General features: G+C 34.5%; 2 protein-coding genes across 4 annotated transcripts; one reads left to right on the top strand and one right to left on the bottom strand.

Moving 5' to 3' along the window:
* The first annotated feature begins 325 nt into the window (after window positions 1-325).
* LOC116775256 (N-acetyltransferase ESCO2) lies at window positions 326-7,934 on the top strand. Its single transcript, XM_032668112.2, has 10 exons — window positions 326-718; window positions 1,140-2,204; window positions 2,410-2,820; window positions 2,953-3,105; window positions 4,025-4,114; window positions 4,449-4,561; window positions 5,651-5,719; window positions 5,919-6,083; window positions 6,260-6,381; window positions 6,890-7,934. Exons 1-10 carry the CDS (start codon window positions 466-468, stop codon window positions 7,092-7,094), a joined length of 2,646 nt encoding a protein of 881 aa, XP_032524003.2. The 5' UTR covers window positions 326-465; the 3' UTR covers window positions 7,095-7,934.
* Window positions 7,935-8,168: 234 nt separating this feature from the next.
* Window positions 8,169-24,977, bottom strand: LOC116775121 (guanine nucleotide-binding protein G(s) subunit alpha). Of its 3 annotated transcripts, none has more exons than XM_032667941.2 (11): window positions 24,737-24,977; window positions 24,255-24,412; window positions 15,681-15,804; window positions 14,879-15,040; window positions 14,650-14,733; window positions 13,717-13,850; window positions 13,147-13,275; window positions 12,543-12,722; window positions 12,120-12,318; window positions 11,834-11,987; window positions 8,169-11,285 (listed from the first exon to the last, which is right to left on the bottom strand). In XM_032667941.2, exons 3-10 carry the CDS (start codon window positions 15,783-15,785, stop codon window positions 11,841-11,843), a joined length of 1,140 nt encoding a protein of 379 aa, XP_032523832.1. In that variant the 5' UTR covers window positions 15,786-15,804; window positions 24,255-24,412; window positions 24,737-24,977; the 3' UTR covers window positions 8,169-11,285; window positions 11,834-11,840. The 3 variants fall into 3 exon arrangements, with proteins under 3 accessions (XP_032523832.1, XP_032523831.1, XP_061380707.1); XM_032667940.2 differs by having other exon boundaries at window positions 24,255-24,416; XM_061524723.1 differs by having other exon boundaries at window positions 24,255-24,416; window positions 24,839-24,965.
* Between the last annotated feature and the right edge of the window lie 279 nt (window positions 24,978-25,256).

Genomic DNA, 25,256 nt, shown 5'->3' on the forward strand with positions numbered 1-25,256 from the left:
ACAAGTAAATACTTTAGCGATTAAACCCTTTGAAAATGTGTTTTAAAGTTATGTTCATAATAAAATATATTTCGTATCGATTTAAAATACAATTTTAATACACATTAATGTAGAAAACGTTGGTTTTCAGTTTTAATATCATCGTAAATAATAGCAATACTTCCTATGACAGATGTTTACGCGCCAAACAACATGGACAATGGGAGCTTGCGAAGCTAGTTGAAACTTTCGTCACATATATTTTTTGATAATTTTATAAGTAACTGTTGTTTAATAAATCGTGTCATTACACAGCTTACAGTCGTTTCAAGTTTAATTTAGTTTAATTCATGATAATTTGTTACAATTGTGAATGCAGTGAGAACCTTGGTTGACTAAGCGGCAAAGGCAGGTGCAGAAACTTTGTTCGTGTTACGTGTTTTTTCTTAAAATTATTGGAGCTGATATCATTGATGAATTGGAATTATGGCAGCGACTACTCCGAGACGTTCTTCACGAATTCCGCATACTCACACGCCTAAAATGTCTGAGAGAAAGAAAGGGTTATTTTTTACTGAGAACGAGTCATCGAGGGAGTCCTTGACCAAACACCGTCGACTACCCGTGGTGGATAGTGAGAGTGATAGCGAAGACTGTGACCTGGGCATCATAAGTACCCTGGATTCCAGTTCTGGTGATGACACCGATCAGAATAAAACACCCGAACGATCGCATTGGAGTAAGTACTTGCTACACTTGTTTTTCAAATACATTTTTTATAACTTGCTTTATTCTTAAATTATCATATCTATAAGTAACATATTAGTTCATCCCTATCAATTGGAAACTATGTTTGATTCATATTATTATAATTCTTTCATAAACATGAAACTTGTTTATCAACACTACCAACTTCCTTGATAGATTTGATGGAGCAATTGTTAGTTATCTTTATTTTAAGTTCTTTGCATCATCAACTTATTTAAAAATTTGTGACGATGATTTGTTTTCTCTCTTGTTGCTAAGAAATTTAAAACATTCAGGTAATATTGTGATTATTTTAACACATCCTTAAAAAGCTTATAAATTATAGTATGTTAATGTTTTAATTAAAAGTACATTTCTATCTTTAACCTTAAAAAAATTTATGTTTTGAATAGATGAAATAAGAAACAAAACTAAGATAAGGGAGACACATGATCTGAAGAACTTTATGAAGTCTCCATTTACTCTCAAGAAGTACCAAACCAGATATTCCTGTCCGGAAACTAGATGTACTGGTTCATTATCAACACCGGCTACACCTCACTTACAAAATCATCCGCGGACCCCTTCATCCACTCACTCTTGCGCCAGCATTCACACAACTTCTTCCACATCCAGCCGAGCTCGGAAAAGTCTGGCCAGTCTCATAGCAGACACAGAGAGCTGTAGCAGCTCCCTCAAAGACCTCAACTTTGACACAGACTCAGGCTCAGATTCAAAAGAGAACACTCCAACGAAATCTCTCAGAAGGTCAGGTCGTAGACACAAAATGACCCCAAAGCTGCAAAGCTTCAAGGGGATTTTGGTGGAGCAAAAAAAAAATATGTCTCCGATGAAAAATGCAGTTGTCTGTCTCACTAAAATAGACATGAGCAACTACATATCACCAACACAGATGCTTAAGACACCGCACAACACATCGGAGAAGGCGTCGCCTCCAAAGTTAGGTCACAACCGGCGTTCCGTGATCGAAATACAAGAAAGCCCGGAATCCGTATGTGAAAGTGAGAAAAGTCACAAGCGCCTCCACTATGATAATGATTCTGATGTAGGGCCGGTGTCCAAGTATCCGAGACTCGATGTCAACGCACCGAAAGCCCGTCTGTCACTGTTCAACTGCGATCGACTTAAAGAAATTCTATCTACTAAATCTTTCTACGGCAAAACTAATCCAGAAATGAATTCTAACATTTCTACAAAAATATCAAACGCCATCGAAGCCACCAGCGTCCACAGAAGACACTCCTTCAGCCACTCCCAGCCTCACCGACGCAAACGAAAACCCGGTCAGATAAACCTCGGGGTGAAACACAAAATTAGGAAGCCGAAAGTACACAAGACTAAGATAGCCACTTCAAAAAGTTCCAACGCTACAACACCGAGTGTGTTGAATCAAAGTAATGTCTCGAATAAATCTATCAACAAAGACTTGTCCATTTTAAGTCAGGGCTCTGCCGATGGTGTGTATAAATATAATCACTATTAACACTAATATTGATATATATGATAGGATTTCTGTTAAAAAGTTATATGGCTATGAAATTATTTATCTTACAAAATTACTATTTATATATTGGTTGCATGTTAAATTTCAATTACTTTGCAGAATCTTATTAAATTATTTTTTCTGTGTTAGATGTATTACAAGTATTTTTATTATTTTAGATAAGGCCGATCCATTTGACAAAGAGAAACAGACAATAGACGCCCTTCTCAGCCAGTGGACTGAGGAGGATATACCGGAGTCTGAACTGACGTACACACGACCACAGGAACTGCCGTGCTTCAACAGCACAGTCATAGAGGCCACCGACCAGATTTTCAAACCCATCACAGCTGTTCCTGTGGCCGCAGACAGTTCGAAGTTACAGGATTCAGAAGCTGTCATAGTAGAATTAGGAATTACAAAACCAGTTGTCGCCACAAATACTCAAAATGATGTGAATGCCACAAACCCACAAAATGATCAAGATGTGATCATGGAAGAAGGTCATATCGCGAACCATGGTGAAGTTCCTAAGACTGGACAGTACCTGCCCGTGGAAGGTGGATACATATATGTTGATGGAAACTTAGGTACTTGAATTTTTATCTTTCTGTTTCATTTATCCCTTTAAATGGGATAATATTTTTGTTGAAGTTGTATGTCAAATATTGAACGCAACTGTCCATACAACATTTATACAACTGAATTGTTTTAATTTTTAGAACAAAAGGAAATACCAGACCTGGACGAGATTGAGCGTGAGTTACAGATGTTGGATGAACAGATATTAAAAATGGCGCAAACAAACAACATAGACGCTGATGCTGTACTGGCCTCCACGGAGACATTACCCATAGCTGGTGACTTGTCAACAGGTAACATACGACATATTAATCTAATTATAAAAATTACATTTTTTTTTTTAAATTTAAAACACATTTTGTGTTATAAAATTAAAGAAAAACTACACATTGTCGCATAACAATCATATTGGCACGCGTGAGCCTCTTAGTCGTGTAATCATAAGTCAAAAATGCTTTACATCATTCGAAAAGAGCTGATAGTCTACACTGCTGGGCTGATATTAACTAAACATAGCTAGGAATCCCTGCAAGGAAACTAGCGTTCAAAAAAAAGGGCATTGAAATAGGTCAATCCGTTCAAGATCTATTATGCCACAAATACACAGTTAAGCACAAAAATCGACTTCACACTTAGCCCACTTCCTTTTGGATCAGGTTTTTAAAACATGTGAGAAACAAAAATGTGTAGATGAAAAGCTAATGTCAGAATTAATATAGGATGTTGTGATGTCTCGGTACCCAGACATACAGTACCCTTAACACGAGTCTGCCCCGAACTGATAAATCACTTTTAGGTTACGTTAATACATGTTCACACATAGTATCCAGAACTCACATCAATTCACTCTTGGAACGTACTTCGAAGACAGCCCTAGTAGGTTCTTTTCAAATTTGGTTGGGTAGGGAGAGGAGCTTGGACAGTGGAAGTGAGCGTTTAACACGCTTTAGGTAAGGATCCCTTAAACCTACACCTGGGTCGCCAGTCCCAGGCACTGTTGAAGCTCCACTCCCTGCAACGCGATGGACCCGGCACCCGCACGGTGAATCCATTGAATGCTGAGAGGTTTCGTCTCAACATGTTTATATGAACGGAAAATTAAAAACTAATTGTTTATCTGACAATGCAACTCATGAGAATATGTTAATATATTTTCCTAATTAAATAATAATATTTTCCTATATGTTACAAATAAGAACATTCTGTGCACAGATCAAACATCTCTACAGTGTGAGAAACAGACAAAACTGTTCCCTATCTTCAGTAAACCAAACCATGGTCTGAACGCTACGTCCACTAAAGGTATAGCAAATCTGTATTAATTATATCACAAATGTATGTATGTTTGTTACTTACAAAACTGCTGAACTTTTAATTACACAGTTTATCTAACCCCATTTTGTTTACTATGAGATTTTAAAGAATTCAAATCCAATTCAAATTCAAAAAATATAGTCTTAGTTTCGTTTCCCTTTACACTAACAGTCATGAGTCAATCACTCTTTAACTATTAGTGTCCAAACTTTATGTCAAATAAAATAATACAAAGAAAAAATTGCGGAATATGCATAACTTGATATATATATGTTGTTATAATTTTTAATATATGTGTCATAAATTATGATTATACTTTCAGGAGACAAAACGAAAAGATGCCTACTGAAGAGTGGCAGCAATCAGTATCTGATAGACGCTGGGCAGAAGAAGTTTGGAGCGACACAGTGTCATGAATGTGGAGTTATATACGAGGTGCATATAGCAGGAATATTACGAATGTTTGTTGGTCTCAAACAAAAGCTACTTAACGGATTTTGATGAAACTTTATACTGATGTAGTTCAGATAACAGAATGAACAGGTTATACATTTTTCCCTTCACTCTGTGTAGTTGCAGTAGATCGAATTGTATCATATAAAATTCGATCACAACCTTCTTTCAAGTAGTTTCGTTCTCATTACAAAGGGTCAGTTATTTTAGAAAACTTAAGGACTCCTACCTTTAATACTATTATTTTTTCCTTATTGATTATCAATATAACAAAATGTAAAATAAAGTTTGGGGCTATCAACTAATGATAATGTCTACAGACACGACCTTAATGCTGGATGTTGATGAAACAAATCTAAAGCAAAAATACTACAGTTACATACAGACACACAATGTGTATAATAATGTTAAAATATACATTCTGACTGCAGAACATTATATATATAAATATAAATATATTATTTAGTTGGTGTTATATATGAATAGGTAATGTTAGTTACATTAACATAAATAATATAAAACTTTAAAGCTGTATACAGTATAATATTATAGTAGTTTAAAATGCAAAGAACTGGTTAAAAAAGTTATATTTGTACTATATATGTGAATGTGCTACGTTTGACCATCCTACGTCTCGTATTTCTCATTTTAACGTTGGTTTAAACTTTTAACCGATCTCAGATATTAATTACTCAAGTAGAATCTAATTAGAATTCTATTCCTATACTTCCAGTACATATATACAAACATATGTACGTACATTTAAACTGTCCGTTAAACAAGAAGCTGGAAGGTCTTTAATGTTACAGGTCTGATGGGGCGTGTTTGTCACACAGACGGCTCAGTTAATTATTAATAACCGCAATCGTCACTGTCTATTAAATAAACCTTAAATACAACCGATAAAATATATACACTTAGGTTTAGTGCGTCATTGTAAAAATCGGTAGCCATAAAGATAGTTTGCATCCAAAACATTATTATATATAACGTTCCGTAGTTAATAAAGAGATTTGTCGGTTAATAAATTCAGTTAAAATAAGTATTTTTAAAAATATGTATCTGTTACAGGTCGGTGACCCTCAAGACGAACACGACCACTTGGTTCACCACAACGCATCTGATGTACTCAAGTTTAACGTGAGATATTATCACTGATATATAAATTACAATTATATATGATGCTTACTACGTGTTTTCTAGTCATTACAACTCTATAGTCTGTAAAACATTCACTTTTTCACTGAATGCTATACACATATTATGCTCTAATCGTTGAAAAAAGTTCCCCATAGTAGACAATGTATAAGTTGTTGTATAATAACAATTTAATCCTCAGGGTTGGAAGGAGGAGTGCGTTGTGGACAGGACGGAGCATGGGAGGTGTCTGAGAGTACGGGGAGGAGACTCCGGGTGGAGGAAGGTGGAGGCGGTGCTGGCGCGGGTAGTGCACCCACAGCTGGGGTACACCAGCCACTTACCAGGAGACGCCAGGGCTTACACGGTTAGTGTATTCCATATAATATGTAACATAAGCGACAAACAGACCAACATGTATGTAGAAATGTTCTGGATCACCCAATAAGGCTTTACATTTGTAGCAACACTTCATACATATGTTAATATATTTTTTGTGGTACATAAACTATTAAATTATTATTTATTAATGTATTTCAACAGGCTTACCTGTACATAGAGAAAAAACAAATAGTCGGATGTCTGATAGTGGAACCCAAGTCCAGGGCTTTCAAGCTGTTACCGGGGGACCCTGACTGCTGCACCATAGAAGATTACCCTGTCAAGTCAGTGATTGATGTGGACTTTATCACATACATTATAATTATTGATTTGTCTAACGACATTCTAATAGCTCACTTAGCATGGAAATAACATAGACATTTAAAGAAAACTTGTTTACTGCTGCTAACACACACACATATATATGAACGAACTTGTAGTGTCTGTTTGTAAAAACAAAATATTATTTTTGATTAATTTTGTCTGTCTGTTTGTTCTGGCTGATCTAAACAACAGGTAGATCAAGACAGACCTTTAAATGACAAAATAGACTACGAGAAAGGGGTAACTTAATCTACTTTTATTTTGTTAGAAATCTTTACCATTGTTAATAACTTATATGAAGGAAGTCGCGAGTATCTTTACACAAACAACTTCATCAGTCAAACGCGTCCCACATAGATTTAGACATATTCAAACTCCTGCCAATAGTTATCTTGGTTTTGGAATCTTGCTTACAATTATTTAGCGAGACTTTACTAGAGCCGTGTGTTAATATTATAACATCAACAGATGCGGCGTGTCCCGTGTGTGGACTCACGCCAACTTCCGCCGCCGCGGCGTGGCGGTCCGCCTGCTGGAGTGCGCCCGCGCCTCCTTCCTGTACGGGTGTGGCGTGTTGCGCTCGGAGATCGCGTTCAGCGCGCCCACCGCCGCGGGGAAGGCGCTCGCCACTAAATACTGCGGGACCGAAAACTTTTACGTGTATTTAGATTAGACGCTGAGTGAGACCTGAACGGAGGGAACAGTATAATGTTGTATGAAACATGCTCTCATTAATGTATCTGGGAGTCGTGATCTATAGTTTTAATTTGCTACGCAGCTTGTCCAGTGTCTACTGACAGTTAGTACTGAGTCACATTCCCCACTGAGTCGAGTCGATAAGTCTGTGTTCTTAGATGTTTTTAATTGTTCACTCGGGACCAAGTACATCACAATTTTATACACGAGTCTGAAATTAGAAGTTAAATGCTCTAAGTCCGTGCATGAAAAAATATGTTTTATTGTAATTTTTATAGAATTTTTTAACTTTTTTTGTTTGAATATAATGAAAATGTATTTTAAATAATGTACATGTGCCAATTTGTTGCGATATATTTTTAAGTCGTGTCTAGCTCAGCTACGTTTTTAGTTATTAAATATTTTATAAGGATTTTAAGTCATTGGAGTGGAAGTCGCTCACCAACTCACTCCTTGTAATGTTAAACGTTAACTCCGACGTTAGTTGCTATCTCCACACTTTATGTTAACACTATCTCTGATAAACGCTCTCTATCCGAACATTTTTCAATATATTTTTGTTATGTACTCCAATTTGTGTGTTAGAGTGTCAAGCCAGCTTTGTTTCCAGTTCGTTGTTTGCTGTGTAAGAAGCGATCCCAAAGACGTTCCGCGGATGCCATAGACTTGTATATAATATTTATTTCGTGTTTTGTTATTCTTGTATGAGTCCTCCAGTTAACGTCACCACTTGTAGCTTGTATGTCTTAGTGTGGACGATCCCGAGCCGCGAGCCGCGAGCCGAGTCGGTCTGGTGTCAATAAATGTTTTTATTTGATTCGTGTCCATTATTAGAGGAGAGATGGCCTCTTCACCCCGTACAGACCCATGTTGTAAGGGTACCAGTATACGGAGCACCCTTATTTCAGGGTCTTCAAATTCCGCTACAGCAAATGATCTGCTAATCTGTGTAACGGGTAGTCCCGGGTCTATCCCGGCGAGTCCCCCATATACCTCCGAATTCCCTTCGGGTCGGAAGTGACAAAGGATTGAGATAAATGAAAAGCCACAATTTTAAAACAACATTTATTTTTACATACATTAAGTCGGATTCAAAATGCCTGAAACATACTGATCTGTGTACACATCAGTTACAGGTTACTGTACCGTGGACACTAAATAATATAAAGATTGCGATCTCTGAAAGAAAAACGGAAACAGGGAAACGATAAGCGCCCGTTGTTTACAACCACCCCGCAGTAAACACTACTATACACGTAAATATTAAAAATTTCATTTTTAATCTTTAGGAGTTTCATTAGTTAGGTATATCATTTGTTTTTTAAATTAAATTTGTTAAAAATATAGATTCTTCTTCAGTATATATTTAAAGGTAAGGTATTAAGTTAGCGGAACACCGAATACGCAGTCCCTTAGTGACGAATACAATGTCGAGTGCTGATATCGAATGACCTTTATAAAAACCGAGTGTTTTGAGCTTCGCTACGAACATATTATTTTATTAATTTTTTTTACAAAATAAATCTACCGAAAAATGGAGAAACACGTTCATGCTACGACGAACATAAATTCTAAAAGCACTAGTTTAAATGCCATCATTTAATATCTACAGCGAGAGACGGACTCCGCGGCGGAGGCTCCGTGCTGAGAGAAACGTTACCGAAACAAATATCTGAGACTCGGAACAGAACACTTCACCGTCCTCGGGTACACGTTGTGCGCGAGATGCCTTCAGCTACGGCGGAGAATACGAAAGATACGAGCAGAACGAAAAGATGGAACCTTCGCACGACCGACAGTGTCCGCGCAGTGCTCACACGCGGAACATGCAGCTGAGACGAGATCCACGGTCCTTCGACACCTTACTAACTTTACATTGAAAATACTTGGACATAGACACTGGCAGTATATCATCTAAATATCGAAAAACATAGAAAATATTCTAAACTACTTTATACACATTACATGACTCACTTGTTATTGCGCATCTTAACGTACGAGGAGCGAGGGTCAAAGGTCGAGGGTCGGCGGCGGATGTTACGTTTCGAATGAACCGCAAACGGTCTGACGCGTCGCGTCGCGTGAGTACGGACGCTCGACGCGCTGTATCGTGAGATTCGCGAGCTCACCCGGGTCGTTCCTTACTCTGTGTGCTCTAATATTTTTAACTCCCCAAAGTCTAAAGTAATCCAAAGTCTTCGAAAGAACGCTATATGATAGCCCACTATGTCTCACGCTACTTGGTAAGTTAAAAATAAAAGTAGATTTTTATCCGACTATCCGTGGACAGTAGATCTGCAAGGACAAAGAAACTCACTTCAGCAGTCTACGTTATAATATTATATATATTTTTTTGTTACTTTTGTATTTCAATATCGCAATATGCTAACTTAATTAAATAGCTACCAAATATATTAAGTTACATACACAGTAAGGATGTAAGACGCCATGTTATTAATTCACAGTGATATCTGAAACGTCCGGGCCGGGGTCGCTCTCGTTGCGGGAAACTTAAAACTCCTCTAAGACACGGTCCGTTACGAAACATTCTTACGCCTAAAAAATATTAACTATAATTTTAAAATTCAAGGTCTGTGCTGAAATATATTAAACGAGCGACCCCGGCCGCCGATAAACTCGTGTCATTCCCCTACTTACATTAAAATTTTTAACACAAACAAGAAAAAAAAAAACAAGTAATATTTATGTATATAAAAAAAATATCTAAGTGTTATCATTACAAAGCAAAATAGCGACGTTACTTTACAAGTTACTAGAAGTTTAGTTGCTTAATATTTTAATTGAAATGGTAACATTACATGGTGTTTCCGCTAGCAACACTTATGGCACAATCTTCAACACTATCGTAGTTATATTAAGGACCATAATCAAATGATAACATATAACTAATTAATGTCAGCTTGTATAAAGAAAACATTCCACACTTAACGATAAATGAAACAACGACGTAGATCTTTAAGGCATTTCACTAACAAAACAAGGTAAGTACATGAACCAATTGTATAAATAGTGTTAGGGCGATGTTAGTAACATTTGTACTTAGGACTAAAAAAATATTAACTTAAGACACTCTCCGAAATAAATTGAAATAAGATAAATCAGAAAATATATATTTATATATATTGCTAACACCGAATATTATCTTACACACACACAAACATACACCCACACACTCAAATACATAATATACGGACATTCTTTGGATCTTAAAATTAATATAAGCCGTCGCTTAGTCAATGTGCGTGAAAGAGATAACTAAATAAGTCAACACGACGAAATAATATTATGGAAGACATTAAAATAAGACAACTCCAACAAAACCATAAAAAAATAATTAAATAGACAAAAATATTAGTCATCAAAAATATACAGAAAGTACAAAATAATCGAATAAAATTAACAATTCCATATACAATAAGTATATTTCGCTACAAAAACTTCAACAGGAGAATAAAAATAAAAAAAAAAATTTGGTCTACGAGTCGACAGAATCGAAAAGGAAAATATATTTCGGCTAAAAACGACAACAAGTCATAGGACTCGGACTCGGTTCACGAACGTAATATTATTAAACATATTTTAAGCAAAACTGTGCTCCGGAAACTCAAACACTACAACTGGCCGCGAACCGGGTGATCCTTAATATGAAACTGTGTGTGACATTCATCGGCGCGGGGAAAGAAGACGAGTCCGTCGAAAATGTGCATAACTGTTAAATATGATGTATGAACTGAACTGATGGTCAGATGCCGGTTACACTACGAACGCTACGATGACCCCACGCTGTCGTTTCCAAATAGTTCGCTGCTCGGAAACACCATCCGGAAAATAAATCACAGGACACTGGCGAGTTATACACACTTGCGACTTATTAGACGCACTCGCGACACGCGACTGTCTTTAAAGTTTGTGCTCTGAATTCTGATTACCGAAAAAACAGCTGACAACACATTCGGGAAAAATTGTCGACAGATAATAATTATTGTGATGTCGTAACAGATTAAATATTAAATTTGATTAAAATCAAAGAGGTCGTAATGTCGTATTACAGTGAGACTAGTGTCGGCGAGTGTCGCGTGTTGAATGTATTGCGGGAGTAGTGTCGCCGACAGTGCGCCAGTGTCGGCTGACACTTCGTTATCTGCCTCTGAAAGTAACGAACAATATTATATAATTTCATTTATTATGTTAACTATTTCATTATTGAAAATTTAAGTCATAACTGAATCGTCTCCAAAATACTGATGAGACAATTAAAACGTACTTAAAGGTATTATATAAATATATATAATGTGATTTTTTGGCGGAAAGGCTGGTTCATATTGAATGAATAACATAATTATTTTTTTATAGTTATTTTAATGTTTATAATGAATACAGATTTAAATATTCCATGCCACCATAATAATGTCGTGTCACCTTTATATCGACTCCGATAATTTCTGTTTTCTATATATTTATAGTTAACAAGAATTCCTATTAATAAATTTATTCATGCTTTACGTTGTATTCGTTGATTGTAACAGGGATGGAATATTAAACTACTTTTTATGACGCTTTTGCACACCTGTATATGTCATATAAAGCCTTGCACTCACTCTACATAACATATAAATGTATGCCCACACTGCATATTACGTTATAAAGCTTTGAACACACAGTATATATGTATATAGTGTTGGCGGTGGTACAGACCAGGTCGTTAGAGCAGCTCGTACTGTCTGAGGTGCATGCGCTGTATGATGTCGCGGCAGTCGTTGAAGACGCGCTTAATGTTCTCAGTGTCGACGGCGCACGTGAAGTGAGGGTAGCAGTAGTGCTTGCCGTCACCGCTCGCTGTACTGATGCGCTGGAAACATTCAATATTACTATATATATATATATATATATATATATATATATGGAAACATAATTGTAGAAATATATGACAATCGCTATTATAGAACGTTTGTTATATTAATGTTATCGAGTCCATACTGACCAGGAACTCATCTCTGATGAAGTACTTGGCCCTGGCGACGTCCGGGTGGTCCCTCGTGTCGGGGGTCGCGTCGGGCGGCGTCTGGTAGCGGGCGAACTCCGCAAAGTACTCCTCGAGACGAGACTTCCCCGCCAACACCTTCTCAGCCAGCAGGTCCTGCTTGTTGAGGAACAGGATCACCGATATCGTACGGAGCCATCTGGAATATGACACACATTACACTCTACTTGAGAAACTAATCTAGATGAATTCTCTAAGATCTTACAATAAACATCTTTTATTGTGATAACAGAAAATGAGACACAGTCTGTTTTGATAAAGACAGAACGTAACACGTCATATTTGATAGAATAAAAATAATATATGAGATAAAATCAGGGTTAACTCCTAATGAGAACCTGATACCCTGGTCAGGGTTGTCACCTGTTATTCCATATGCTCTTGAAAAGGTCCAGCGACTCCCGGAGCCTGTTCTGTGTGGGATCCTCTCTCAGCACCATGTTGTATGAGGAGCACGCGGTCACGAAGATGATGGCCGTCACATCGTTGAAGCACTGGATCCACTTCCGGCGCTCGTCACGCTGCCCGCCCACGTCGAACATACTGTGGAAACAGATATAGCATCATTGAGGGTTACTTTACTTAGATGCCTATATCTATACCTACTTGGGAATTACGTCGTTACATATATAAATAAAAATATACAATTATATTTAAAACTACCTTAAATTAAATTACTAATATCAGTTGTCAACCAGTGAAAACTGACTCAAAGTAGCTTTTCGGTTTATCGGGAACAAACAGACAGACAAAAATGATAAAAAATCTCATTTTCGTGTATACATGCATTTAATAAAATTGTTATCAGTCTTGTAAAATAAAAACTCACAACCGATGGATCCCTGAGAAATGTCAGATTTTTTTTTCATCAACAATTACTGTTAGTAATTACATCGTCATATATTTTTGTAAGCTTATATATAATCTGATGCAAATATCCAAAACGTCCCCTAACACTTGAACTCACTGAAAATTGACTTTATCGACGACGAACTGGGTCTCGAATATCCCGGAGGTGAGAACTCGACAGCGGAGTATATCCTGCTCTGATGGCGTGTAGTCAGCTCTCTTTATTATATGCACCTGATCCAGGAAACTGAAACGGTAGGTACCAGTACAAATACACTGTATTATAATACCATGATATTCTTACTAGAAATAATTATCGTTTAAATTAGTCCTTATATTAACGAGATATTAAAGTCTATAACACTAGCACATATTACATCACAACGTGCGGGTAGTTTAAAATCGCTTCAATGGTAATTAAATTAATTTAAGACTTCAAATAGCCATACATTGGTACTTTATAATACACAGGTGTCTTTGCTTCAGTTATACTTCAAAATCAATTTTACATATATAGTTCTAACAAAGTTTAAGACCACATAAAGACCTCAGGGACTAAAAACTGGATAAAAATCTCAAAGCACAATCCCTCTACAAACATATAATATAGTGTCAAAAGCGACACACTAACATTGGCCTATATATTTTTATAATTAACTATATATATAGTGTATGTATGTGTACTGACTACTTGGCGCAGTCTATGAGCTGGTACTCATTGCTCCTCTCGTAAGTCCTCTGCACCCCTTGGTCCTTCCAGAGCTCCTCCGTGTGCTCGTAGAACTCTGGAGGGTAGTCGAAGTCAGGCTGCGAGGCGACATCCTGGACAAACATACATGCACAGTCAGTATGAAACATTTAAGCAAAGGTGAATGTGACAGAAAGAGTTCCCATATAATATATATGTATTGTAGGTTAGGTTAAATTCTTTGTCTTAATGAACCGTCTCCACTACTTAGTTATTTAACAATATATCCAATTCATTCTTGTAAACAAAGTCGAAAATAAGAAATTCAGGGCTTCATTTACATTTAAAAGGAACCTCTCTTTCGAAGTCAGTTAAACACCAGTTAAACCTTAAAACTAATGGACATTTCAATATTGTAATAAGTTTAAAAAATAATAAATAAGTGTAATTATTGAAGACTAGTAAAATGTAAATTATATATTCTATACTTGAGATTAAGTATTATAAAGTCCTGAACTTAATTTCTATACTATTTGTATTTCAGTATAATGTAAGTTTATTTACAAAATTTATCTTGTTTCGCTGTCGTGAATACCATGTGCTGTGAGTCGAGAGAGCCTACGTTATATGTGTTAATTTTAAGGAAAAAAATCTACTAATAACAAGACATAATATTCGGGACACTATGTTGCAGATCTGTATGTTTAGTCCTACTTTACATTGTCACACTACATACGCTGCGTTTCCAGTTTATCACTCGTAAATCTTCAAATTATAGTTAATACGTAGTTTATTGAATGAGAAACGGGAAACGCTACGTATGTAGTGACTACACAGACTTGGACTAAGCACACATATCTGAGGTTATAGAATTTTAATGTAGGAGATGTTTATTTATAAAATTTATCTCCTCTGGTTGTCCTAATTCATTACCTGGATGTAATCAACACGAGCTTTATTCTCCACCTTCTCAAGCGGTATGGGAGGTGTCAGAGTACTCATAGCACCAGTTATTGTCTGAAACATTAAAAATAAGTACATTAATCAATCTCTTACACATATATTAAAAGTTTCTTTAGGGAATGTTTAGTATGTGTCTGTGTATATATGTATTTATGTGTATGTGTGTGTGTATGTATGTACATATGTCTAGAACACTAACAAGGATAGCATCACGTATGTTTTTCTTAATATCTTCGATCTTTTCCCGTCTCTCTTTATCCGAGAAGCCGTTCACGTGGAGTATACGCATCTGTTTCACGATCGTAGACTTGCCGGACTCACCGGCCCCCAGGAGCAGCAGGCGGTGGGTTGCCCGGTACAGCTGGAAATGTGACAGCTCGGTATAAAATATATATATAACATAAAATTCATTGACAAGAGAACACAAGACATGCTCTCTTCACACAACTCATATCTCATTTTCTGTTCTATTCCAACAACTACAATCACATCATTTTAAGTACAGCATTCTAATTATTCTCTTAAAGCACTTGTATCCTGTACTACAAATTATAATCTTTATATATATATAATTTGACTGTACGCGCGTATGTCACTGTCCAGGTTATTTAAAATGAAGAGTTGTAACACAATTCACACATATCTTTCTGAGCTTAACTCTGGTGTTGACGGACGGAGTCGCGGGCATGGACTAGTTATACATGAAATGCAATAATATTGTATATATTAAGTAATGAACTGTAGCCGCAGCCGGAGCTCTGAGCTTCAGATTTGATGTCTGAATTATTGATGTGAACAGTACGAGTACGTCATTTAATGTGTAGCCTATTTTAACACAGACGATCAAACGTTGACGAGGACGTCTCAACGTTATTATTGACAGGAGAATTTCTTGGACTGTGTTTTAAAGTGTAAACACACATATATAAATGTGTGTGTGTGTGTGTGTGTGTGTGTGTGTGTGTGTGTGTGTGTGTGTGGGTAGGTGTTGCACAATCCACCTGCTTGTCCTTCTGCAGCTGGCGTGTGATGGCGTCGCTGCGGCGTTTCTGTGACTTGGCGTCATCCTCCCCACTCTTGGCGCCCGGTGACCCGAAGCACCCCATGGCGGACCACGCCGCCCACCTGGTACATCACGACACACAAACATTTTCATTATTGTTAACACTTGACATGTTAAGTGTGTAAGTTTAGGAGTTTTTTTTTTGTTTAACTTAAAATATGCTGAACGGATTTTGATGAAATCTGTCCAATAGTGTAGCTTAGTCGTCAGACTTCTTTACAGCTTATGATATACCTCCATTCTGTGCAGCTAGGACACTATATATAAAGTGTTTCTGTTTGTAATTCAATAGCATACATTAATAATATAACGCGAGAAGATTAATGAATGAAAAAGTGTTAACGCTCTTTTTGTAGTCACGATGTAAACTCGTACTAGGCATATATAGCATAGCGCGAAGTCACGACACAGGCGACAGATGGCGCTGACGGACACTTGACATCCGATATTAAGTTTTTGAGATGATCCAACAAACATACACACATATAAAACAGACAAATTCCAAGTCGGGTAATATTAATGCATGTAATACACCCTAACACAGGCGGGAATTTTCGTATTACCTATTAAGCAACCCCGGAACCCGGAACATTACTACACTAATAAAACTATGGAGACGCCGTTATTTATTCATGTGTACTGAATTTATAATATTACATGAGCCGCCTTTATATTACATATATATATATATATATATATATATATATATAGTTATAATATATACGTATTAATTATTATTATTATTAAAAAAAACAACAACTTCGTAATACAAAAAATAACTTTCGAGTGTCTGTGGTACAAATTTGGGAAACCATGTTAAGATCCGCACGGTTACTCCTAGTAAGCATCTTGACATTATAGTTTAACGTAGGTTATTGAATGAAAAACTGAAAACGCTACGTATTTAGTGTGACGATACAAACTTATATTATATATATATATATATATATATATAATTACGTAAAATATAGAGTATTTTTGTCCCCGCAGGAACTATGCGCCTGTTCATAGCTAACATATTCAACTCTACAAAAATCGCATAAAAGTAATACAAATGTTATATTAAAAAATACGTATAAGGTCCTTTCAGAAGAAAAAGTATTTAAATGGACACGTTATGAGAAAATTGTATGTCATTTTATTAAAGACGTTGTGTAGGTATAGGGTCAGTCAGCGGAAGGTGTTTAGGTGAGCTACATAAATCTAATACATCAGTATTAGCACGAAATATAACCTATTTAGTCTGGAAATTGCTTGGTTCTGGCCTAGTTTGGACATAGTTCTAAGTTGCTTATAGTTTGGTACGAGATATATATATATATATATATATATATATATATATATATATATATATATATATATATATATATATATATATATATGCAAGTATATCTAAACTATTTATAACGATAGCTATATCCTTATCGTGTTATACAAGAGATAATTCATCAATAATAATACCTTTACAATACTCGTATATGTTTGTTGGTAAGAAATTTCATTGCAATCATAATCCCTCGCTTTCAACATACCAGGGCGTTCACTGTTCGTGAGATCAGCCATATTCTACTATTTGCTTTAGAATTACCTTAATGAACCCTTAAGTCATATGAGGATATATTTTTTTTATAATACAAATAACTTAATAGAAAAAGTTTTACTTAAAACAGTGTAACCTTTGTGGAATTTAAAGAGGTTTCAACGCGGACGCTGACATCTATACATATAAAAAAAATTGGAGTGTCTGTTTGTCATATTGAAATAATCGTTTTTACTACATGCGTATGCATAGATAGGGTACATGCACTAAAGTAATATTTTTTTAGGAATTTTCGTCTGTCTGTCTGTTCCGGCTAACCTCTGAAATGGCTGGACTAAATTTGATAGATGCAATAAAGAGTGACCTAGGCTACTTTATTATTAATTTATTTTAAGTGTTATCAGGCGCGATAGGAACTACATGCGGCCTTAAAAGTTTTTCATTGCCTTTTTCATTTTTTTACGCAGACGGAGTCGCGGGTAACGACTAGTTTTAAATATATACTTTTAATCTATGAACTCGTTGCGGGTGACAGTGTAAAACAATTATCTTAGGTTGTCGAACGTAAATGGGTACATTCCGAAGAGCCAGGCACAGCCGGAATCAGTTATCGCGCGAGAAAGTTGGTCAGTTAGCTTACAACTTAAATTTTAAGTGGCCGGCGAAGTAACACACTAACTTAACCGACTTCGAAAACTGACTATACTAACATGTCGTACGTACATCCATCACGTAACATGCCGTTAAAGTGTGATACATACTCGTGATAAGATATTACTGCAGAATTATTTTATTACTTTTTGTTTTTTAGCATTTGGCAATGAAACGTGGAACTTCATTGCTATTAAGTTAAAAACTAAAGCCTTTATTACACTACAAGTTAAAAAAATCCGAAATTTTAATAATGTACTAATATTTACAAAGAAATTAAAAAAAGATATCGTCTTATATATTTCTTTAAGCACTTACAAAATATCTAAAACATTCAACGCTTTTGTTACTACAATAATGGACCACAGACTAAAAAAATATATAATCTAGACATATCATAGACAAGAATAGATACAACAGAATAGAAGATTAACATCTGTCTTAGAGGGATGTCTTCATGTTATTTCCGCTTTGATCTGTAATTTATGCATTTCCATAAATAAAAACTCTTTTAATAGACGCGCTCATACAATTCGACTGTCGAACTTTGGGTCAAGGACAAACGGAAGAGTTGAAATTTTTTGACAAACAAAAAATTTGCTCTCATAAACAATATAGACTCGAGGGGAAATTAAATAGAATTAATAATGTTTAGTATAGAGGGAAAGTTTAAATATTTAATGATCACGTGGGTCAGAAGATTTTTGTATAAGACACTTTAATACTCGGCTGTCTGGTAGAACTTCACTTGCTTACAAAACCCGTCTTCTATTTCTAAAATATTTTTTGTATGCGATTTTCAAAATTACTTGCTTCAATATTATTTCTCAGATCAAAGTATATTTTGTATGGATTACAGATAATTACATGACTTCATTACTTCTTGACAAAATACTTTCATAGTTTTTTAAAGCAATTTTATATTCAAACTGAATCAGTTACGACAATGAACTCGAAGAATTTATATATATATATATATGTGTACACGTGTGTGTGTGTGTGTGTGTTCGCAATCTATCGACCAATTAATAATTTCTGTGAACACATTTATTTATTTTTTTAAGAAATTACACTTCAATATTATAATTTGCCATTTAAGTGTTTAATAGGAAATATTTTACTATAAAAACTTGTACAATCATTCCATATAGGGCTCAGTGATTTGATCTATCCTATACTAACAATTTCCATCGGCTCCGTCTGCGAACCTTATTAATTATGTTACCACAAGCTAACACGTCATATTAAACACGGACTGTTTCCACCAGACTAAATGATTATTAATGACAAACTAAAAACTATTAGTATGACTGTGAAAACACGTGTTAAGGATACAGTAAGGAAATTGTAATTTAAATCAGTTTAGTAATTATATCATCATATATACGGACATACATTGTAAATTTGAATAGCAGGACAAAAACGATAGTAATGAAAACATCTCTGATAAACATTTACCTATTAAAATACGTCGGGAACTAAACTGGTTAAAACTCTCATATACTAAGTAAGATTGTATGTTTATCCGTAACTGACTGACTCAGTATAACATGACTCTGAGTAGAATAATAACCGACAATAAAATAACCTGAAACGAGATAAAAAACTATCATCACTTGAGAAAAAACACCGACAATGTGTCGTGGGAAACATTCGAGAGCAAAATCGGAATATTACGATATTAACCATCCTTAAAATCAGTTTGCGTCAAACGAAATACAGAGTTTATAGTTATTACAAATATATATATATGAAACAAAAACTCAATACTGTATGTTTAGATTGAGGGAAAAACTCGTGTTACGGATACTGTACATACAAAGAAATATCTTGACTTCTGATAAACGACTATTGGGCTATTGGAATTATATTTGTAGACAGTTTTAAGAAATGTCTTCTTAATAAACGTTTGAGGGAGATTTAAGAGAAAAAAAAACACAATTTTAAACAATAAGTGTCTAGCTGACTAGCTTCATACCGCGGATTTGCTCGTAATTGTTACACTAAAAATCTTACCCAAAGAGAATTTTATTTTTATACACAGTATATATTTATATATATATATATTCCGCTAAATTGATGCTTGAGGTTAAGGATTCAGGATATTCTAAGTCTCGAGCCATTATTTCTGGCAACTCCTGGTATGCTCCCGACAGGATTATTCAGTAAGTGATCCTATAGGTGCATGCAACATTAATTATATTTTTATAACTGCCACCCATTATAAGACTATATATAAAATAAGTTAAATTTAACATGAGGAAAATGCGTCACTAACAGCATCCGAGACGGCTGATCCAAATATACAGATTAATCTTCCGTCTTGATATCATTAAATTATCAATATGTGTTACGTTTACGAGTTAATACTCCTTTATTTAGGTGACGGACAGACTGACACGATGTTTTAATATTGAACATATGCTTATATGCTTGTTTGGATTTGGAGTGTTTAAACTTTAAAACCAACAAATAATATTAAAATAATATACGTATTGATTAGGTAATATCTGTATGCGTTAAGACCTTTTCTAATAATACGATAATAATAATTTATTTAAGCCCAAATTAAAAAACTAAGTCAATTCAATTAGACAGTTACGAATTTCCAACACAATATAGTTTAATAACGGACACTCTTTTTTCGAAGACGGTCGAATATTAACTCGATTACCATCTTTACTTTTTCAAATTAAAAAATGACGATTACAATACATAAGAGGTGATGCACATTTAAGAATCATCACATAACATCACAAATCACAGATATTCATAAGTCATCACAGATTGAAATACTGAAAACCGTCCCGTTTAGTTTGTCTATGTAAACTTGTGGTAAGCTAACTGAATGAGAGACCAAACATTATAAGTATACTGTAAGTTTTACTGACGTTAATATCCGGAGAAGTTGAATGACACGTTAAATCAAATAAATGAGGTAAAATTCGCTTTTTTATTCTTAGTACAAGTTCCCATTACCTTTAAAATACCAACTGTTTGAACGTACATACGTCTTGAAATAATTGCTAAAATGTTGTCTAAATCAAATACCATTAAACTGTCTGTTTGGAGTTCATGAAAACCACGCACTAAGGTTATGTATGCCACCCGTTATATAACACGTCCAAGTTTAAAGCATCGCTACAGATTACAAACTAAACATCTAAATACATCAAATTCTTGTAACTGACAATGTGCAATTTTAATTTTTTTTATAACTTTTTCTACTCTCACGTTGAATATTCTATATTTTTAGATAATAATTCCCCATCCAGACGTATATAGAGTGTATTGGACTTATTTATAACTTTATCAATACTAGTTTTCACTCAAACTTTACTCCCCGTATGCGTATCCGACCAAATACTGAATGGACGAATGTAAAGTTTTATTCAAATCTTTTCAGCAGTTTTTGGATTACTGTATAGCAAATAAACACACATCCACAAGTTTGGTTTAGTGTTTCAGACCTCATTAATTTATTGCCACGAAATTTCCGCGCCAACTTGCTTTACATTTCGCGCGTACGTATGTAGGCTATTCAATGAGCAAGATTAACAAAATAACTAAACGGATTTTCATGTGACTTCTACATTCAATTAGTTCATATGTCAGATAAAGGGAAAGAAAATTAAATCACATTCATCAGAAATAACTGCGTATAGCAACTAGTGTGTGACATTTGTATCACCATATAACCAAAAGGCGGGAAAATTATTATACTTTTTATAATCTATGTCAAAGATGTAGAATAACGTAATAATATTCAACCAATCACAGGGTCTATATCATATGTCATATTAATGAATACAATAAATGAACCAATGATAATAAACTGTTGACGCCGCCATGCAAAGTTAAGGTCTTTACCAAGGTTAGCTTTTGAAATTTTAATGGCCTCTATAAGGATTGCTTGGAAACACATAGAATAGTCCGTAAGTGAGATAATTGTTAATATAAAATGTATCTGGTTTAAAATTAACTCATTTTAACTATATGAATCATCGTATAAAATTTATCATCGAAGATTTTGACAATGTTAATTCTTACGTCACATTCAGTTTATTGACTGATTCACAATAACGCGACAAGTCGCCATATGAAATAATAAATGTTTAGTAACTTTTCTGGGCATAACATCCAAAATAAAATCACAGATTAAAATATATATATATAAAAAAAACACGTAAATCCTACTTTATGAGATAACAATTGAGACATGAATACATTAATTTAAAATTCAAATGAAGGCTTTAACACTGGTAATTCTATAAGATTTGTGTTTGGTTTTTGAGAATCTATAACAATACATACATCCTAATTATGTTTTAAGCGCGAGAGTCTGTGAAGATGTTTGTACGAAAACCATTAAACAGATTTTAGTGTAACTTTTCTGTGATGCTACTTAGATATCAGAATAGAATATAGGCTAAAATTAATTCATAAATTCCCCAAGGATATCATGGCATTGTATAAAGTTACGTGGCACAGACTATAGATGGCTCTGCCAGTTGGTATGCTATGTATTGCTATAATTAATTTCTCTGTGAACCAAATTCCGACGTCCAAACGGACGACGTCGGGGCCATAATCTAGTAAATAATACGTGTAGTGTACATAATATAACTGGGAATAGATTCATATTTTGAATGTTGACACACACAAAACATATATTTGTAATTCTTAGGCAAAAACTAAAATACACTCAATTTTTTAAAGAAATTGGTAATATACAACCTCCATGCTTACGTTATATATAAAAAAAATATTCAATTCATGTGCAATTGATTCAAATAGTTTCGGCATTTCATTTTTATTTCTTTCTTTAAAATCTCTACCACCCATGGCTGACCAAAAACGGCTTAGATCTCGCACACCGCACTTAGCAATTGTTATAAAATATACAGCAATTAGTCCTATTATCGATCGTTCATTAGGATGACATATTCAAGTAACAAGTGATATTTAGGTATAAAAATAGGTACAGTAACCGGTCAACAATCAAACAGAAATTATAATCAGAAATATATATATATATATGTGTGTATTACAATATAATTGAGAGTTAGACATTTTATTAAATGATTTATATTTTAGCAGCGGTCTTTTAGTTTCAAGACGGTTGCTAAATATAAATCTTATCTTATAACAATATTTAAGTTCTGTTTTCTCAACGGTTATGCAACATATTATAATTATAACATATATATATTAATATAAAAATTACATATAAAGGAACAAGTTAATCAATCAATCGAAAAAAGTCACATAACATAAAAATTTTCATGATAAATATAGATTTGTATTGAGTAAAATGCATTCGGGATAATAAACTCCGAAAACTTCTAGAATTATATAGAAATTCACTGTGTTATATTTAAGACAGCAGAGTATTTTCTGTGTGTCCAGAAGAGATACGGAATTGTCAAATTATCACTTTAATCTGATTGAAATGCGATACACACTGAACGGAGGCTAAATATTGTCTCAATAGGGAAAATCTAATTAGAATTGCATACAGCTCACAATTTAGTAAAAGAAAAAGAAGAAGAAAAAATAAGAAGCCACAGCCATTAACAAAAAAATTGTATGATAAATTCCCAGCGGTTATTGCTTTTATGTCACACATTACAACATAAAATGCCATTAGAATAAAAAATAATGTCTGGTAGAAAATACTATGCAATATTTCAAATAGAGAACTCTTATGTAAACCAAAAATATATAATCTTTAACTAATTATAATCATTTAGTGATTTTTTTTTAAATACTTTAACAAACAGAGGTTTTATATCTCATGATATATGAGAAGTATTAAAAATATAAAAATACTTAATACGCATTTAAATAACAAACAGTCAGACAGTATTCTCATCTGTATGAGATCCCACTTGTTTTGCATTCAAAACTGTTAAGTGCATTCTTTGTTAATAAATAAGAATATAATCAAAGAAATTATTAAATTTGAATAACAATTGTAAGCTGAACGGATGAGTGGCAACATTATGCAAATGGTGTCTGAAAAAATATATGCAACGGAATACAAGACAAACCTGGATCTATCAATGACAATGTTTATCAATGAATTGTAAATTTTATTCAAATACGAAATAGAAAAAAAACATTGATTATTAATTTGGAGATGATAAAAAGATTTTACAGGAAATATTAATATTATCTGCGTTCTGAAACATTTGAAACTTGAAGTAGCAGAGGGAAATGTTTTGTTATTTATAGAATATGGAAGCAGTTGATAAGATATCTGGCATCTGATAATTGGTTAATGTTATATCAATGTGATGGTATTGTGGTATAGCTCACCAGCAAGTGGGAGTGGCGTTGTCCACGGTGTCTTGGTTGGCTTGCGTAGGAGACTCGGCTCCCCGCGCGCCACTCGCCGCAGACGAAGCCGTGGTGCCGTCAAACGCTCACAGCGCCCACATCATTCAGCACTAGTTACCTCGATACAAGTCGCATCTCTATCTGAAATAACCACCAACACTGTATTACACCGCACACTTCGCGGAGACACTCGCGACTCGCCTGACACCGATCACGCCCCACAACACTAAACTCCTATATATCCTTCGAAAAAATGGCAACCTTCATACACAATGAGCAGACACATCTCGCAAATCCACCATGGTATACTATAATATTTATAAACTTTCACAGGTTAATTATAGACCGGACGCTACTATTAACGTTTGAACATAAGTAAAAGATGAGAAAATAATATTTATAAATAGATTCGGATTATTTTGATACAAATCTATATTGGTCGAACATCACTGCATACACACCCCTGATTCGGGTGAAGTGGATCCTCTTCTGTCTCTTATAATAGTTTTATTATAGAAAATTTAGCACGAATAAGTTAATAAGTCTACAATTATATGACCTACACCCTGATAACTACAAAGACATTTTTGTAGTAATGACAGCGATCCGTATCGGCTTCACAGAACCTACAGAAAAAATCAACATGTCGTCTACTATGATATTACGACAAGGTATTTTATCATTGCAAGTTCTGTTGAACAGAGATAAAGGGGCGTGGTCAAATATAAATCGAGATGATGCAAATGATGCTGATATTAGCAGATAATTTAGAAGATTGTTAATATATACAAATAACTTAGAATTTTGATACATATTTGAATTATTAGTATTTCAGTATTAATTACATATAAAGTAAATCTAAACCTGGGATGTAATATTATGTTTAAAAATAATTTGAGATATAAACGTTTATTATGTAACTATTAACATAAATTTAGTAATAATTTGAGGTTTTTTTAATCATGAAAATTGTGGAATATT

Source organism: Danaus plexippus, chromosome 25 (assembly GCF_018135715.1).
Source record: "Danaus plexippus chromosome 25, MEX_DaPlex, whole genome shotgun sequence".
In the NCBI taxonomy this organism is placed as follows: domain Eukaryota; kingdom Metazoa; phylum Arthropoda; class Insecta; order Lepidoptera; family Nymphalidae; genus Danaus; species Danaus plexippus.

Coding starts and splice junctions, on each gene's coding strand:
- LOC116775256 (XM_032668112.2), top strand. CDS start 466: ATGGCAGCGACTACTCCGAGACGTTCTTCACGAATTCCGCATACTCAC. Junction 719..1,139: donor ACCCGAACGATCGCATTGGA/GTAAGTACTTGC, acceptor TGTTTTGAATAG/ATGAAATAAGAAACAAAACT. Junction 2,821..2,952: donor ATATGTTGATGGAAACTTAG/GTACTTGAATTT, acceptor TTTAATTTTTAG/AACAAAAGGAAATACCAGAC.
- LOC116775121 (XM_032667941.2), bottom strand. CDS start 15,785: ATGGGGTGCTTCGGGTCACCGGGCGCCAAGAGTGGGGAGGATGACGCC. Junction 13,276..13,716: donor CTCATAGACTGCGCCAAGTA/GTCAGTACACAT, acceptor CTACCGTTTCAG/TTTCCTGGATCAGGTGCATA. Junction 12,319..12,542: donor AAGAGCATATGGAATAACAG/GTGACAACCCTG, acceptor GTCATATTCCAG/ATGGCTCCGTACGATATCGG.